Source organism: Pan troglodytes, chromosome 16 (genome assembly GCF_028858775.2).
Source record: "Pan troglodytes isolate AG18354 chromosome 16, NHGRI_mPanTro3-v2.0_pri, whole genome shotgun sequence".
NCBI lineage: Eukaryota > Metazoa > Chordata > Mammalia > Primates > Hominidae > Pan > Pan troglodytes.
In genome coordinates this window covers 36,629,195-36,644,636 of record NC_072414.2, presented here as the reverse complement: position 1 = coordinate 36,644,636, position 15,442 = coordinate 36,629,195, and the positions used below count along the sequence as shown (strand labels likewise).

General features: G+C 41.1%; 2 protein-coding genes across 12 annotated transcripts in view; both read left to right on the top strand.

Annotated features, from left to right (window-relative positions):
- PATL2 (PAT1 homolog 2) overlaps positions 1-7,820 on the top strand; it is a 51,262-nt gene extending 43,442 nt beyond the window's left edge. For 6 of the 9 annotated variants that reach the window (XM_063794918.1, XM_063794919.1, XM_063794917.1 and 3 more), the window contains 3 exons: positions 1,111-1,208; positions 1,773-1,922; positions 2,343-2,582. In XM_063794918.1, coding sequence (XP_063650988.1) covers positions 1,111-1,208; positions 1,773-1,922; positions 2,343-2,361 — 267 coding nt within the window. In that variant the 3' untranslated portion in view covers positions 2,362-2,582. Of the gene's footprint in view, positions 1-1,110; positions 1,209-1,772; positions 1,923-2,342; positions 2,583-7,701 lie in introns of those variants that run through there. The other 3 variants (XM_063794915.1, XM_016928135.4, XR_001709908.4) reach the window with 2 other exon arrangements.
- Positions 4,469-15,442, top strand: part of SPG11 (SPG11 vesicle trafficking associated, spatacsin) — a 101,195-nt gene continuing 90,221 nt past the window's right edge. For all 3 annotated transcript variants that reach the window (XR_010151656.1, XM_054667505.2, XM_016928134.4), the window contains exons 1-4: positions 4,469-4,935; positions 7,702-7,886; positions 9,020-9,244; positions 11,035-11,236. Coding sequence is in view for 2 of the 3 variants with exons in the window: in XM_054667505.2 (XP_054523480.1) it covers positions 4,544-4,935; positions 7,702-7,886; positions 9,020-9,244; positions 11,035-11,236 (1,004 nt within the window). In the remaining variant the exon portion in view is untranslated. The remainder of the gene's footprint in view (positions 4,936-7,701; positions 7,887-9,019; positions 9,245-11,034; positions 11,237-15,442) is intronic.

The following is a 15,442-nucleotide window of genomic DNA, read 5'->3' as shown; positions in this document are numbered from 1 at the left end:
TAGATGGCTTTCAGGTTGGTATCACTGATAAGGGGTAAGTTGGGGGACAGTCTCATCTCTACACAAATCTTATCCTCTGCAGTGCTTCTCTATTTCTAGTAAGCACATGATCACCTGGAAGCTTATTAAACCCAGCTCCTTGGTCCCACTCAGTCATTCAGTAGGTCTGGGGTGGGGCCCATGCACCTGCTCTGCTTTTCTAATAAGCTCCCTGATTGCTGCTGATGTGAGTCTCTAGAGCAGGTCTCCAAACTCTTGTATACCCCTTTCAGTAAAAAAATATTCTAAACCACACTACTCATGTGTTTATAAATCAAATACATGTAACACTAGTAATAATAGGTACATAATAAATATTTTCTTTTTTTATTTTTTAGATAGTCTCGCTCTGTCACCCAGGCTGGAGTACAGTGGCATGATCTTGGCTCACTGCAAGCTCTGCCTCCTGGGTTCACGCCATTCTCCTGCCTCAGCCTCCCAAGTAGCTGGGATTACAAGTGTTCGCCACCACACCCAGCTAATTTTTGTATTTTTAGTAGAGACATGGTTTCACCATGTTGGCCAGGCTGGTCTTGAACTCCTAACTTTAAGTGATTCACCTGCCTCGGCCTCCCAAAGTGCTGGAATTACAGGCATGAGCCACTGCGCCCAGCCAATAGGTATATAATAAAAGATAGAAAATTTTAAAGAATGAGACTCTAGATGTGAAAATTTTGATGCTCTCTTCTAATATCCCAGTGGGTTATCTGATGTATGCCATACTGAAGGTCTTTGCTTAAAGAAGTGCCTCTTAAAGTGGGGTCCACAGACTACCTGCTTCAGATTCCTGGATGCATTCCCGATCTCCTACTCCTAGGAGTTAAGCCTAGAAGTATGCATTTAATCAGCTCTCCAAGAGTGTCTTTTGGAAAAGTTCAGAGCCGTGATTCCTATGGAAAGGTTAGAGAGTTCTTTGGCTCACCAGTGTAAAACCTGACAGCACTTGTGGATATTTTGAGCTCTATCTCTAAATGTGAACCTGTCCTTTAGTTGGGAAGATAAGAGTCAGGAAAGCACCAAATGCCGAGTGTGAACTCATTTTGCTCTGGAATATATATATGTCCCTTGCAGTTTGGAATATCTTTGCTCTATGCCCTGCTGAGCCATGGGGAGCAACTGGTATCGCTGCATTCTTCCCTAGAGGAACCCAACAGTGACCATACAGCTTGGTAAGATCATAAAGGCCTTGTAAATACTATCTAGTACCCTCGGGATGTGCAGACTGAGCCAGGTGAGGTATTTCCTGAGGCATTTTCAAGTACTGAGGAAGAGGTTGGATAGAGAAAGTAGTAGCAGTGTTGTAGCTGTTCTGCTTTTTTTCTATAGTGCCCTAGAGTTTCGGTTTCTTCTAGGAGGCAGTATAACATAGTACCTAAGGGGACAAGCTTTAGAGTTTAAAAAGACCTACGTTTGAATTCTGGCTGTATCACTTACTAGCAATATAACTTTAGGGCAAGTTCTTTCACTTCTCACTTCTCTTAGTTTGTTTCTTTATCTACAAACTAGGGATGATGGTATTAACCCCTCATAGTTCTTAAGATTAAATAGGAAGGGAAATGTGTAAAGCACTAAGCATTGCTTGGCACGTACCAAACATGCAAATGTTACCTCTGAATTGCTACCTGGGGGTGGGGGACAATGGTAGTAGTAACGGAAAGATAATAAGAAACCTTGGCCCTGAGTCTGTTTCTTAAGCAAATCTATTTGCTTATATTTATATTTATGCTCTCTAGGACAGACATGGTGGTTCTGATTGCCTGGGAGATAGCCCAAATGCCTACAGCCTCTCTGGCAGAACCCCTAGCTTTCCCCAGCAACCTACTTCCCCTGTTCTGTCACCACGTGGACAAGCAATTGGTTCAGCAGCTGGAGGCCAGGATGGAGTAAGTAATGGCAGAAACAAGGTCAAAGCCCCTTGTTCAAGCCCAATCTATGTTCTGTTACTTGCTTCACTACTTCCTTCTTCTAAATTATGAGCATGAAGGATCAGGTGTTTTTAGAAGTGGTTCTACACACTGACATTTACTGAGTAACCATTCTTGACTAAGTCTTCAGCCAACCTTTTATTCCAGGTGCTTTGGTCATTTATAGTGCTAACCTATTTGAGGGCAAGAATTAATTTAAGAACCTGAATTATTCATTCAAGAAATACTTGAGGGACAACTATTCTAGGATATAAGCATGAATAACATGGTCATCTCTGTCCTCAGAATTACTGCTAGAAAGAGTCAGATACTAATTAAATCATATAAATACTTGCAAAGTAGAATTGTGCTTGCAGTTAATATCTGTTCTCTTTATAGGTTTGCCTGGATTTACTGATCTGTTTGTTCTGGAATACGTGTATGTGGGAAGTTGAATCATCAGACACTAGCTACATAGAGTATGTTTACAGGGATCCAGAGAGTCTGAAGACATTTCTTATGCCTTTATATATTGGAGAACCCTTCCCCATTTTCATATCCTTTCTTCAAAAATCTAAATGATGTGCCTAAAAATAAGACACGGCATAATAAGGTATAATTAAAGAGATAATAGAATGATGTGTTGGAACTTGCTTGTAAGTTAAAACCTGTAATGAAGGCTATCTTATGTGTGAGTGCTCCAGGAATGTCCTTTTTCTTTCTTTCTTTCTTTTTTTTTTTTTTTTGAGACAGGGTCTTACTCTGTCACCCATGTGGGAGTGCAGTGCCACCATCATGGCTTACTGCAGCATTGACCTCCAGGCTCAAGTGATCCTCCCACCTCAGTCTTCTGAGTAGCTTGGATTACAGGCATGTGACACCACACCCAGCTAATATTAAAAAAAAAATTTTTTTTGGCCAGGTGCAGTGGCTCATGCCTGTAATCCCAGCACTCTGGGAGGCCGAGGTGGGCAGATCACCTGAGGGTCGGGAGTTTGAGACCAGCCTGACCAACGTGAAGAAACCGCATCTCTACTAAAAATACAAAATCAGCCAGGCATGGTGGCACATGCCTGTAATCCCAGCTACTCGGAGGCTGAGGCAGGAGAATCGCTTGAACCCAGGAGGCAGAGGTTAGAGGTTGCAGTGAGCCAAGACTGTGCCATTGCACTCCAGCCTGGACAACAAGAGCAAAACTCTCAAAAAAATTTTTTTAAATTTTTTCTGTAGAGACAAGGGTCTCCCTATGTTGGCAAGGGTGGGCTCCAGTGATCCTCCCAACTTGGCCTCCCAAAGTGCTGGGATTTACAGGCATGAGAAGACTGTCCTGATTATAAGGGACAAGGCCTTGTTGTAGCTAACACAAGTGTAACCTTAGAAATTGCTTTAACGTTGCCATTTTTTACAGAACACAGCCCCAGCTAAGCTTAGAAGGTTGAATATATCTCCCTTGTGATAGAAAACGTTTGGTTTCAGCTGGGCACGGTGGCTCACGTCTGTAATCTTAGCACTTCCAGGCTGGGACAGGTAAATCACCGGAGGTCAGGAATTCGAAACCAGCCTGGCCAACATGGTGAAACCCCATCTCTACTAAAATACAAAAATTTAGCTGGGTGTGGCGTGCGCCTGTAATCCCAGCTACTGGGAAGGCTGAGGCAGAATTGCTTGAGCCCAGGAGGCGGAGGTTGCAGTGAGCCGAGATCCCGCCACTGCACTCCAGCCTGAGTGACAAAGCGAGACTCCATCTCAAAAGAAAAAAAAAGTTTGCTTTTATTTTGACAAATAAGGTCGTGCATTGATCAACAAATGCGGGAGTACCTTTCATGAAACATGCACTGTTTTAGGTACTAGCCAGGACAGTGGTGAGCAACAAAGTCCTTGCTCTTTTGAAGTTTACATTCTTATTGGACAGGAACTGGCAGAAAATATCAAGTAGTGATAAATACTATGATTAAAAACAAAACTAGGTGAGAGACTGCAGTAGAAGGGACCTTAGGTTGAATGGCTTAGGGAGGCCTGTCAATAGAGGTTACATTTATGCTGAAATGTTCTGAATGTGGAAGATGTGTTAAGAAGGTACAGTTGTCTTTTAGGAGACTTTACCAAAATACCTATTCAACCCCTCTTCTCACCTCAAACTCTTTGCTCCTCTCCTTCTCTTGATCTTGGATCATACTTCCCTGAGAAAACAGACAGGAGCTCTCTACCATCTCCACCCCTTACTTACCCCGTTTCTCTGACTGTTACAATGGATATTATTTGACTTCAAATTTCGGGTCAACACCCTTACTATGGATCCACACTGTAAGACGGTCCATGCTACTAAGGAAATGGCACCACCCCAGAGCCTGTAAGCGAACAGCACAATAAGAAAAGCGAAGAAAAGAGGCAGGAACTGGGTTCCAAGGGAGCTGGAGGCAGCTGGACCAAGAAGGCAAAGAGCAATGCCACAGAGCGAGAACGGCTGCAACGGCCTGCTACGCTAAGCTAGGCCTTCAAGCATGTTAAGCTTGAAGCAGAGCAGTTAAGCAGAGTGGGACTGGCGTCAGGGCAGATGTGGCTTTGCTAGAGAGGCTGGTACTGCCCCCCACAGGAAACGAATGGAATCAACCGGAGACAGCCGAGAGATCTCCGCGGGAGTCACGAGGCCGAGCGGGAGCCGCTACGTACACCGCGCATGCCCACGACGCAGTCAGGTTCCGGCGAAAGTGACCGGAAGTAACCGCCGGGCCAAGATGGCTGCAGAGGAGGGGGTCGCGAGTGCTGCTTCCGCCGGCGGTAGCTGGGGCACCGCGGCCATGGGGCGGGTTCTACCGATGCTGTTGGTGCCAGTCCCCGCCGAGGCGATGGGGCAGCTCGGCTCCCGGGCGCAGCTGCGCACACAGCCGGAGGCTCTGGGGAGCCTGACGGCTGCGGGCAGCCTCCAAGTGCTTTCTTTGACGCCTGGCAGCCGGGGCGGGGGTCGCTGCTGCCTGGAGGGCCCCTTCTGGCAGTAAGTGCTGAGGGAGAGTTGGGCCGTGCGGGGAGTCCAGAGCCTAGGCTCGGCTGGCTGAGCCCCAAGGGCTCACGCCGAGGCCTCCCTGCAGCCATAGAGGTGGCGGGAGAAGGGTGCCAGCTGCAGGAAACGCCCCAGAGGCGAGCCTGGTTTCCTCACAGAACCTTTCCCCCGACCTGAAACGCTCGCCTCGTTGCATTCTGGCAGCCCGGCTCTCCTGTTCCGGGTGGGCGGAGACGGCACCCAGCTCCACTGCCACCTGCGGCGAACCCGGAACGGGTCTCAGCTGAGGCGCTGATTCTTTCATTATTCAACACAGGTTGATTAACTGTCACAGGGTCGAGTCCCATGCCCATTTCTTTCAGTTAAAGATGCCAGCTGAGGATCATCTCTAATTTGAATCATCCTGATAGTTGTTTCATGTCCTTGAAGTGAATAGCGTTTTCTTTCACATGTAGTCCTCTTCTTCAAGGACAGAGTCCAGTTTGTCCCTTCACTTATTCAGCAAATATTGTGTGCTTGCTGTTACATAGGAGCAGTGCCTAAAAAGTTGAGTAAGACACTTCTTTCTTGCGAGGCGCGCATGTTTGGGGAAGACAAACATGATTACAATAATGCATTACTTTGTACTTCCGTAACTCTTGGTTCAGTACTTAAGAGTTTACATCATAAAGTTTGGGAACGCCCTCTTAGTGTTTTGAGTGGGCTGCTGCTTTTTTTTTTTTTTTTTTAAGATAAGGTCGCTGTCGCCCAGGCTGGAGTGTAGTGGCTCAGTCACGGCTCACGGCAGCCAGCCTTGACCTCCCGGGCTCAGCCTCCCCAGCAGCTACGACTACAGGCGTGCACCACCAGGCCTGGCTAATTTTTCTATTTTTTGTAGAGATGAGGTCTCACTGTGTTGCCTAGGCTAGTCTCAAGCTCCTGGGCTCAAGTGATCCCGCCTCTCCCTGCCAAAGTGTTGGGATTACAGGTGTGAGCCACTGAGCCTGACCTGTTCTTTTAATAATTATTAATAGTGAGTATTTTCACAACTCTTTCTTTAAGATGAGTAGCCAAAAGGTGTCTTATTAATCTTGGAATCTCCAGCTCCTCTAACAGCTCCTGACATTTAGAGATTCATTTGATAAATCAGTGAATGCTTAACTCTTCTGGGTTTGTCTTCTCTACCCTTGATGTCTAGTTGCTCGAAAGAGGAATCTCTGCGTTTAGTTTATAAACTTATTATAAACTAAGTTATTTATAAACTAGTTTAGGGGAAATTAGTTTATTTAGCAGTATCAAGTACCTATGAATGTGGCTCTGTGAAGAGAGGAATGGGGCAAAGAAAAGCCGAAATGTTTAGGTGTTTGAGAACCCAGCAGGGAAGGTAAGACCGAGATGAAATAAAGGGGGTGTTCATATGCTAGTTCATGAAATTAGAGGGGAGGAGGACCAAGAAAGGACTTTTTAATTTTTTTATTTGAATTGAATTTTAATTCAGTTAAAATACTTGATAGGGTAAAAATAAGGGCATGTTTATAGTATTTAGAGTTTACTTCCTACTTTTTCAAAGTACATAGGTCTTTTTAATATTGTTGAAATTACATCATGTGTCTTGTTTATTGCATTGAAAATTTCCTGTCTTTCTATGTGGCAATATTGTCCCTATGCTAATGATGTACTCTACCTTTTAAGTATATCTTAGTTTAACCTTTTGTATATTTGACATTTAGGTTATTTTCTACATTTATCAATATGAACAGTCAGAAACGTGTCTTTTTTTTACCTAATAAGGACATATTAATACTATAATAGTATAAAACTACTATAGTAGTATAAAATACATAATAGTACATAATGCTATTATGTACTCTTATTAGTTTTATTACTAATTGAATTAAATCATGTATGTACCACAGTAGTTTTATATACTACTCTAGAAGTATAAAACTACTTCTGTAGAAAAAGCAAGTTTCTTAAAAGATGAAATTTTATCAGCATGGTATAGCCTCACCTCTTTCATTGTGTTATTTTCAAATCTGGGCTTTTATTTGTAATGTGTAATTTAGTTTTAATATTTAATTTGAAGCTGAAACACCATCAGTCTTGCCAGTGTTGTTATTTTGACATTTCAGTTTAAGAATTCCGTAACTGTACTGTTTAGTAATGGTAGTCATTAGCTACATGTGGCTGTTAAAGTAAAAAATTTGGTTCCTCAGTTGCCCCACATTTCAAGTGTTCAGTAGCTGCATGTGGCTATTGACTACTGTATTGGGCAATGCTAATTAAAACATTTCCATCACGGAAGGTTCTATTAGGCAGAGTTTTTCAAGATTTGGAATCGTCAGTCTATAAATACAAATAATCACTTTCTTTTAAAAGTCAAAACATTTAAGTTATCAAAAGCCTATTTTATTGTGAATACCACCTCATATAAATAATATACATATTTTGTTGTTGATACCTACCCTTGATCTTGACAGTTTGTTTAAACATACTAGTTGGGATTAAAGATGAAAGAATAAATGGAGCCATCATTTCTTGCTCTGAGCCCCACATTTTTGTTTTTTACCACCCACTCCTGTATTTTCGTGTTGGTGTAAAAGGGAAGCGGGAAGAGGAGGGAGGTCCTAGAGCAGTTTATGTTCTCTTAAATTGAAGTGTAGAATGAATATACCAGGTCAACTAAACTGTTCTCTACTTATTCAACCCTTCTACCCCCACCATTGTGGGTAAATATTACTGCGGATATAGAATATAATAAATCTAAACTTTTTTTCTTAGCTTTATATGGGAGGATTCTCGTAACAGCAGCACACCAACTGAAAAGCCCAAACTGCTCGCTCTTGGAGAAAATTATGAACTCCTTATCTATGAATTTAATTTGAAAGATGGAAGATGTGATGCAACCATTTTGTATAGCTGTAGTAGGGAGGCATTGCAAAAGCTCATTGACGATCAAGATATCAGTAAGTATCTACAGGTGGTCTTTCAGCATATTTAAATTTGTGACATTACCATGTAGTTACATACTTCAGGAAAAGTTGTCATAGAGGTGAAATCAGGTCTACGCTGTCTGATATAGTAGTCACTAGGCAGATGGGGCTATTGAGCACTTGAAATATGGTTAATATGAATTAAGATGTCCTTTGTGTCATATACATATTAGATTTTGAAGACTTAATACTAAAAAAGTAAAATATCTCAATTTTTTCTATTTAATTACATTTCAAAATATGAAATACTTTGAATATAAGCTAATGTATATTATTAAAATTAATTTCACCTGTTTCAATGTGGCTACCAGAAAATTTTATTTATTTATTTTTATTTTATTTTATTTTTTTGAGACAGTCTCGCTCTGTCACCCAGGCTGGAGTGCAGTGGTGCCATCTCAGCTCACTGCAACCTTCGCCTCCCCAGTTCAACTGATTCTCCCACCTCAGCCTTCTGAGTAGCTCGGACTACAGGCGCCCGCCGCCACGCCCAGCTAACTTTTATATTTTTAGTAGAGACAGGGTTTCGCCATGTTGGCCAGGCTGGTCTCAAACTCCTGACCTCAAGTGATCCGACCACCTGGGCCTCCCAAAGTGCTGGGATTACAGGTGTGAGCCACCCCTGCTAGAAAATTTTAAGTCATGTATGTGGCTCACATTATATTTCTATTGGACAGTGCTGATCTAGACTGCTTATAGAGCTGTTGACTGCCGGGAGCAGAAATCAAAGCACTCAGGCCTCTATTTTTAAAGCAGTAACATACTCTTCACCCTTGATTATAAGGTTTCTTCTTTTTTTCTTTTAAAAAAAGAAAAAGTGTTCTTATGGGGTCCCATGGGTAAGTTGGCTTTTTTGAATACTCCTTCTAGTGTGCTATCAGACTAGCATAAATGGAACCAGGGACATTGTAGGCCATCTTTAGTCATCCTCTTACCCACCTCCCAGTGACTACTTCCTTAGGTGGGTGTGAACGATAACTGCGTAAAGTTAGACTAAGTCCAGTTCCTTTTTTGTTTTACTTTTTTGTATTAGATTTATCAAATCAAATGTACCAGTTGTAAAATTGTGACCAATGAGTTTGAAATAATATCCTTTTGTTTTGTAGGTATTTCCTTATTGTCTTTGAGAATCCTGTCATTTCACAATAACACATCATTATTGTTCATCAACAAATGTGTCATCCTACATATTATATTTCCTGAAAGAGATGCTGCAATTAGAGTACTCAACTGTTTCACACTTCCCTTGCCTGCACAGGCAGTGGACATGATTATTGACACGCAGCTCTGCAGAGGAATTCTTTTTGTTTTGAGTAGTTTAGGCTGGATTTGTATCCTTGGTGGTAGAAGTGTTGATTGATACGTAGAGGAGAAGAACACCTATAAAGATGAGCCTTTTTAGGCTTTAGTTTTGGGAGCTGGGATATAGGAAGCGTGGTTAGTTTTTCAGTAAAACTTTTCATGGAAAAAGATCCTCATAAACTTAAAATACTAAATTGTATATTGCTTTATATTTTAGTTGAATATTTTCCAGTATATACATTTTTAATAGTATTAACCATACATATCTGTGTTCTTTTAAAATTGTATATTCTCTGCATTACCTGTTTATTCAAAATGTATTTCTTGAATATCTACTATGTGCTTATGTGGCCAGGTGCGGTGGCTCACGCCTGTAATCCCAGCACTTTGGGAGGCCGAGGTGGGCGGATCACAAGGTCAGGAGTTCGAGACCAGCCTGGCCAATATGGTGAAACCCCGTCTCTGCTAAAAATACAAAAAAATTAGCCAGGCGTGGTGGTGCATGCCTGTAATCCCAGCTACTCAGGAGGCTGAGGCAGGAGAATTGCTTGAACCTGGGAGGTAGAGGTTGTGGTGAGCCAAGATCGTACCACTGCACTCCAGCCTAGGCAACAGACTGAGACTCTGTCTTAAAAAAAAAAAAAAAAAAAAAAGCTTATGTTGTGATACATGTCTTTTCATGTATAAATATAGTCTACCTCTTGTCTCTAATGATGTTTCCATCATATTAATGAATGTTTGCTTTGCCACGTTAATTTGATCTTAGAAAATATTATGGGTTCTTTGTCTCCAGTAGATCTGTTGGTCATCAGCAAAATTATTCTGAAGATTTGACAAATTACCCCTTATATGATTTTGGAACTTTAATTTCTGAATTAAAATAATGGTTTTTATATTTTGTAATAGGTATATAATTTTTGCAAAAGTGTCATAAATCCTAAATTAACAATTTTTGTTGCCAGGTTATGGAACTGCACTGTCCAAAACAGTAGGCACTAAGCGTATGTGGCTATTAAGCATATGAAATTGGCTAGCATAACTTGGGAACCGAATTCTTAATTTTGTGTAATTAGATTTTTTTTTTCTCCTGAGACAGGGTCTCACTCTCACCCAGGCTGGAGTGCAGTGGCGTGATCTCGGCTCACTGCAACCCCTGCCTCCTGGGCTCAAGCGATTCTCGTGCCTTAGCCTCCCGAGTAGCTGGGACTATAGGCATGGGCTGCCACGCCCAGCTAATTTTTGTTACTTTAGATTTAAAAGCTGATACTCAGTTCAGTCATTGGAGAACTTTTAAGGATGTTTGTTACAACTTTAGTTGTTCCAACTTTCAACCTTAAATTTTATGAAGTCTCAATACAGATCCGGTATTTCTGATGAAAATTTAGTATGCAAATTAAGATGTACTCTAAGTGTAAAATATCAGACTTTGAACATTTATAGAAGAAAAAACATAAAATGTCTCAGTTTTTATACTGACTGCATGTTGATAATACTTTGGATAGACAGTATTGGGTTACATAAAATAGTAGGTTTACCTCATCTCTTGGCCAGTGCTGTGGGAAAATAGCAGTGCCTCTGGGCCTGGCCCAGAGCAGATGTTCAGCAGGTATTGTTGAAGAACTTGGTATCAGGTTCTTTATTGTGGCATCAACTTCATAGTCATCTGGTTGTTATAATGGGGGCTTGCCTCAGTTTTCAGTCTTCTTCTGTTATACCTACAAAATTGGAGTGATAAAGTCTATAGCTCTTTCCCAACCTGTGCTTTAAATAGTTAGGCATACTTACAAAACTGGCATTTTCTTTTAACTCTAACTAAAAGACATTTTTGATGTTGTGGATGGTACATATGTAGCTCATGTGGATTTAGCACTTCACAAAGAAGACATGTGTAATGAGCAGCAACAGGAGCCAGCCAAGATTTCTTCATTTACTTCACTGAAAGTTTCTCAAGACCTCGATGTTGTAGTGATTGTCAGCTCCTCCAACTCCGCAGTTGCTCTTAACTTAAATTTGTATTTCAGGTATGTAGATGACTGCAGTTTCTAATTTGAGGTAAATAGTTAGACTGATAAGAGGTTAAAAATATCCTCGTTAGTTTTTTTTTTTTTTAACTAGTGTTTCTTTTTCTATTCAGTTAGATCATGTTCTAGCTAATACATTGTAAAGTAGTTACTGAATAATATGTATAACTGACCACTGGCTACCTTTTATATTTTTACATGTTCATCAAAGTTTTGATTTTGATTTGATTTATATATGGTTTATGTCATGTAAATCAAAATTACACAATTTTAAACCACAGTTTAGCACTTAATTGTATAGACATGTTATTTCCCTAATTTTCTCATGTTTCCCATAGAGTTTATAAGCTCCTTGAGAACCCAAGTTCATGATTTGTTCTTTAAATTCATTGTCAATGACTTTTTCTTCCAGTTTACCTTAGCTTTCCACCTCCACAGCCATACCCTAGGCTTTGTCAATATTTGAAGTCATCCCTCCCCCAAGTCACTACTTTTTACATCTCAGTCTCTGACCACAACTTCCCAAACTTTCCAGCTTGCTTACTCAAGTACTCCCACTTCACCTGTCCTCTGACCTAACTGGAATTTCCAATTCATTGACCTTCCACTCTTTACCCCCTCCTGTCTTCACTTCCCTCTCTTTCCAGCATAGATTCTGTGATCCATCATACAGTTACTTTCTTGCATGTACTCTAAACTCTTGCTCCTGCCCTGTGATAGCACTTGGTCTGGCAAAATTTCAACCCTGATTGAAATCTTTTTTTCTGCCTTCACAGTGTCTACAGTCAGACAGCTGAGTACTTATAGAAAACAACAAAAGAAAATTGATACCACTCTAGGTTCACACTTAGTACCTTTAATTGGTCTTAATGTTGCCTGGAAATTTTACAGTGATTTTTCATGAGCCCATTCTTTACAACTGTATTTTTAAACCTTGTCTGTTTTCCTCAAACCTCCATTAATCTCTTTATTCCCAACTTTTCTTGGATGACCTTGCCTCCTATGAAGGCCCATCCCTCTGTGTGTGCTTTAGATCCCATTCCTTCCATCCTTCTTAGGGGCCTTTCTCCATTTCCTCTCTTTTTAATATAGTTGTCGCCTTTATCCACAGTTACACTTTCTCCCGGTCAGTTGTGTTCCGGAAATATTACATACAGTAAGATATTTTAAGAAAGACTACATTCACATAACTTTTATTACAGTATATTGTTGTAATTGTCCTATTATTAGTTATTACTCCCTCACTGGGCCTAATTTATAAATTAAACTTTATTATAGGTATGTATGCATAGGAAAAAACAGTACAGTTGACCCTTCAACAACTCAGGGATGCCAACCCCCTGCACGATCAAAATGCCACGTGTAACTTTTGACTCCCCCAAAACTTAACTACTAATAGCCTACAGTTGACCAGAAACCTTACTGATAATATAAACAGTTGGTTAACACATATTTTCTATGTTATATGTATTATACTATATTCTTACAATAAAGTAAGCTACAGAAAAGAAAATGTTAAGAAAATTTTAAGGAAGCGAAAATACATTTACAATACTGTACTGTATTGATACTCTACATAATCTGTTTACAAGATGAGTAGTCTGTCTGAAAAGGCAAGCAACCGCAGCAGCATACCTCAACCCATGGTACATGTCAGGCAATTCATGTTTTTCTTACAATGTCATGACCTTTCTCTACTTGGGAGCACTTCCAGCATTACATTTCATATGGGTCCCATGGTGTTATACAAGGTTATGGTATGGCACGAAACATGATGAAAAATACATGAGAACCACAAGAAATCACTTTTAAAAAATTATGTTGTTATTATTTTAGAGACAGGATCTTGCTATGTTGTCCAGGCTGGACTCAAACTCCTGGGCCCAAGCAGTCCTCCAACTCAGCCTCCCGAGTAGCTGGGACTATACGTTCACGTCACCGTGCCAGCTAAAGAGATCACTTTTTACTGTGTTACACAATTTACTGGAGAGAAGAACTGCTCACACAGAGATTATTAGTACCACATGGCATTTTAAGCAGATGCTTACAACACTAGGGCTCACTGCAATGGCAACAGGAAGTGGCCATGAGATTATTACAGCAGTACAGTATATACTACAGCTAATTATATGCAGTTATTTAATACTGCATCTTGACATTCGTTTACATTTTCTTTGGCTTCGAATGTTATCATGTACAGTCCATAAGTGTGTACATTACATAGGTTCTGATAAATGTTAACTTTTTTTTTTTCTTTTTTGAGATGGAGTTTCGCTCTTGTTGTCCGGGATGGAGCGCAATGGTGCAGTCTCAGCTCACTGCACCCTCCGCCTCCTGGGTTCAAGCGATTCTCCTGTCTCAGCCTCCTGAGTAGCTGGGATTACCCACCACCCACGCCTGGCTAATTTTTTGTATTTTTAGTAGAAATGGGGTTTCACCATGTTGGCCAGGCTGGTTTTGAACTTATGACCTCAGATGATCCGCCCACCTTGGCCTCCCAAAAATGCTGGGATTACAGGCGTGAGCCACCGCGCCCAGCCAATCTTAACTTTTTATAATAAGTTTGTGGGGTTTTTTTTAATTTTGAGATGGAGTCTTGCTCTGTTGCCAAGGTTGGAGTGCAGTGGTGCAGTCTCGGCCCACTGCAAGGTCTGCCTCCTGGGATCAAGTGATTCTCGTGTCTCAGCCTCCCAAGTAGCTGGGATTATAGGCATGTGCCACCACGCCCAGCTAATTTTTGTATTTTCAGTAGAAACAGGGTTTCGCCATGTTGGCCAGGCTGGTCTTGAATGCCTGACCTCAAGTGATCCACCTGCCTCAGCCTCCCAAAGTGCTGGGATTACAGGCATGAGCCACTGTGCCCAGCCAATTTGTGCATAATTTATGGTAGAAAATGATAGAGTAGTAACCATGTAACTTTTATGCATTCATGACATACCTGACTTAATCTTGATTTTAAAAAATATTTCTAGGCTAAACTGGGCATGGTAGTACATGCCTGTGGTCTCAGCTACTCCGGAGGCTGAGGCAGGAGGATTGCTTGAGTCCAGGATATCAAGGCTACAGTGAGCTGTCATTGCACCACTGCACTCCAGCCTGGGCAACAGAGCAAGACCCTGTCTGAAAAAAATATATTTCTAGGCTACATGGTTCATTTGTGAGTTTAAACAAATTGTTGCAAATCTCTACAAATTTTTCCAATGTATTTTTGGAAAAAAAAAATCGTATAAGTGGACCCGTGGAGTTCAAACCTGTGATATTCAAGGGTCAACTATATGTATAGGGTTTGGTACTATCTGCAGTTTCAGGTACCTACTGTGTGTCTTGAATGTATCCACTGTGGTATCCACAGTGGGAACTACTGTATCTCCAACTTCTTTTTGGTATTAGATCCACATCCAGTTAATCATCAGGTCCTGCCCTTTCTGTCTCCTAAATGTTTCTTTTGTTTGTCCACTTTTCTCAACTCTTCTGTCGTCACTCTATGCCACCATTATCTCTTAACTGAACTATTTTAATAGTCTCCTACTTGATCTCCTCATGCCTATTACCCCCTCAAAACCATCCACAATAGAGTAGCTAAGAGTGATGTTGTTAAAATGCATATTTTATCAGAGGTGTAGCCAGGCATTAGCATCTGGGGCAGGGGTATCTACCTTTTATTTTGTTGATGGGGGAACTATTTTCTCATGCATCTTCTCATTTTCGCCCTACCTTCTCTAACTTCTTTTCATCATCATCCTGGGACAGTGTCATATGGTTGTGTCAACAAATTACCTTCAAGTTGTTTAAAGGATTAATATTTAATAATGTAAGTGTTCAAGGAGATAAAATCCTTCCCCTTCTTCCCCTAGCTACTCTGCTGCGTCTGTTCATATTGCTTCTCTGCTTAAAAGCCTTCTTCAGGTTCCTTTTCCCCCTCAGATAAAAGTTTAAAATTCTTAATAGCCTATGGGGCCCTGAACCATCTTTCTAGCCTCATCCCATTCCATCTTCTCATTTTCTGTACATTAGCCACCCTAGCCTTCTTTGTTTCTCAAATGTAACAGCCCCCTTTTCCACGTATACTCTCCCACCTATACCCACATACATACTTTACCTTCTAGTTCTTATGCATTCCTCTGGTCGCAGCCTAAATCTTACTTTGTGGTGGCAGTATAATGAGTGATTTTAAAATCTGGACTGGAGGCCGAGGCAGGCACATCA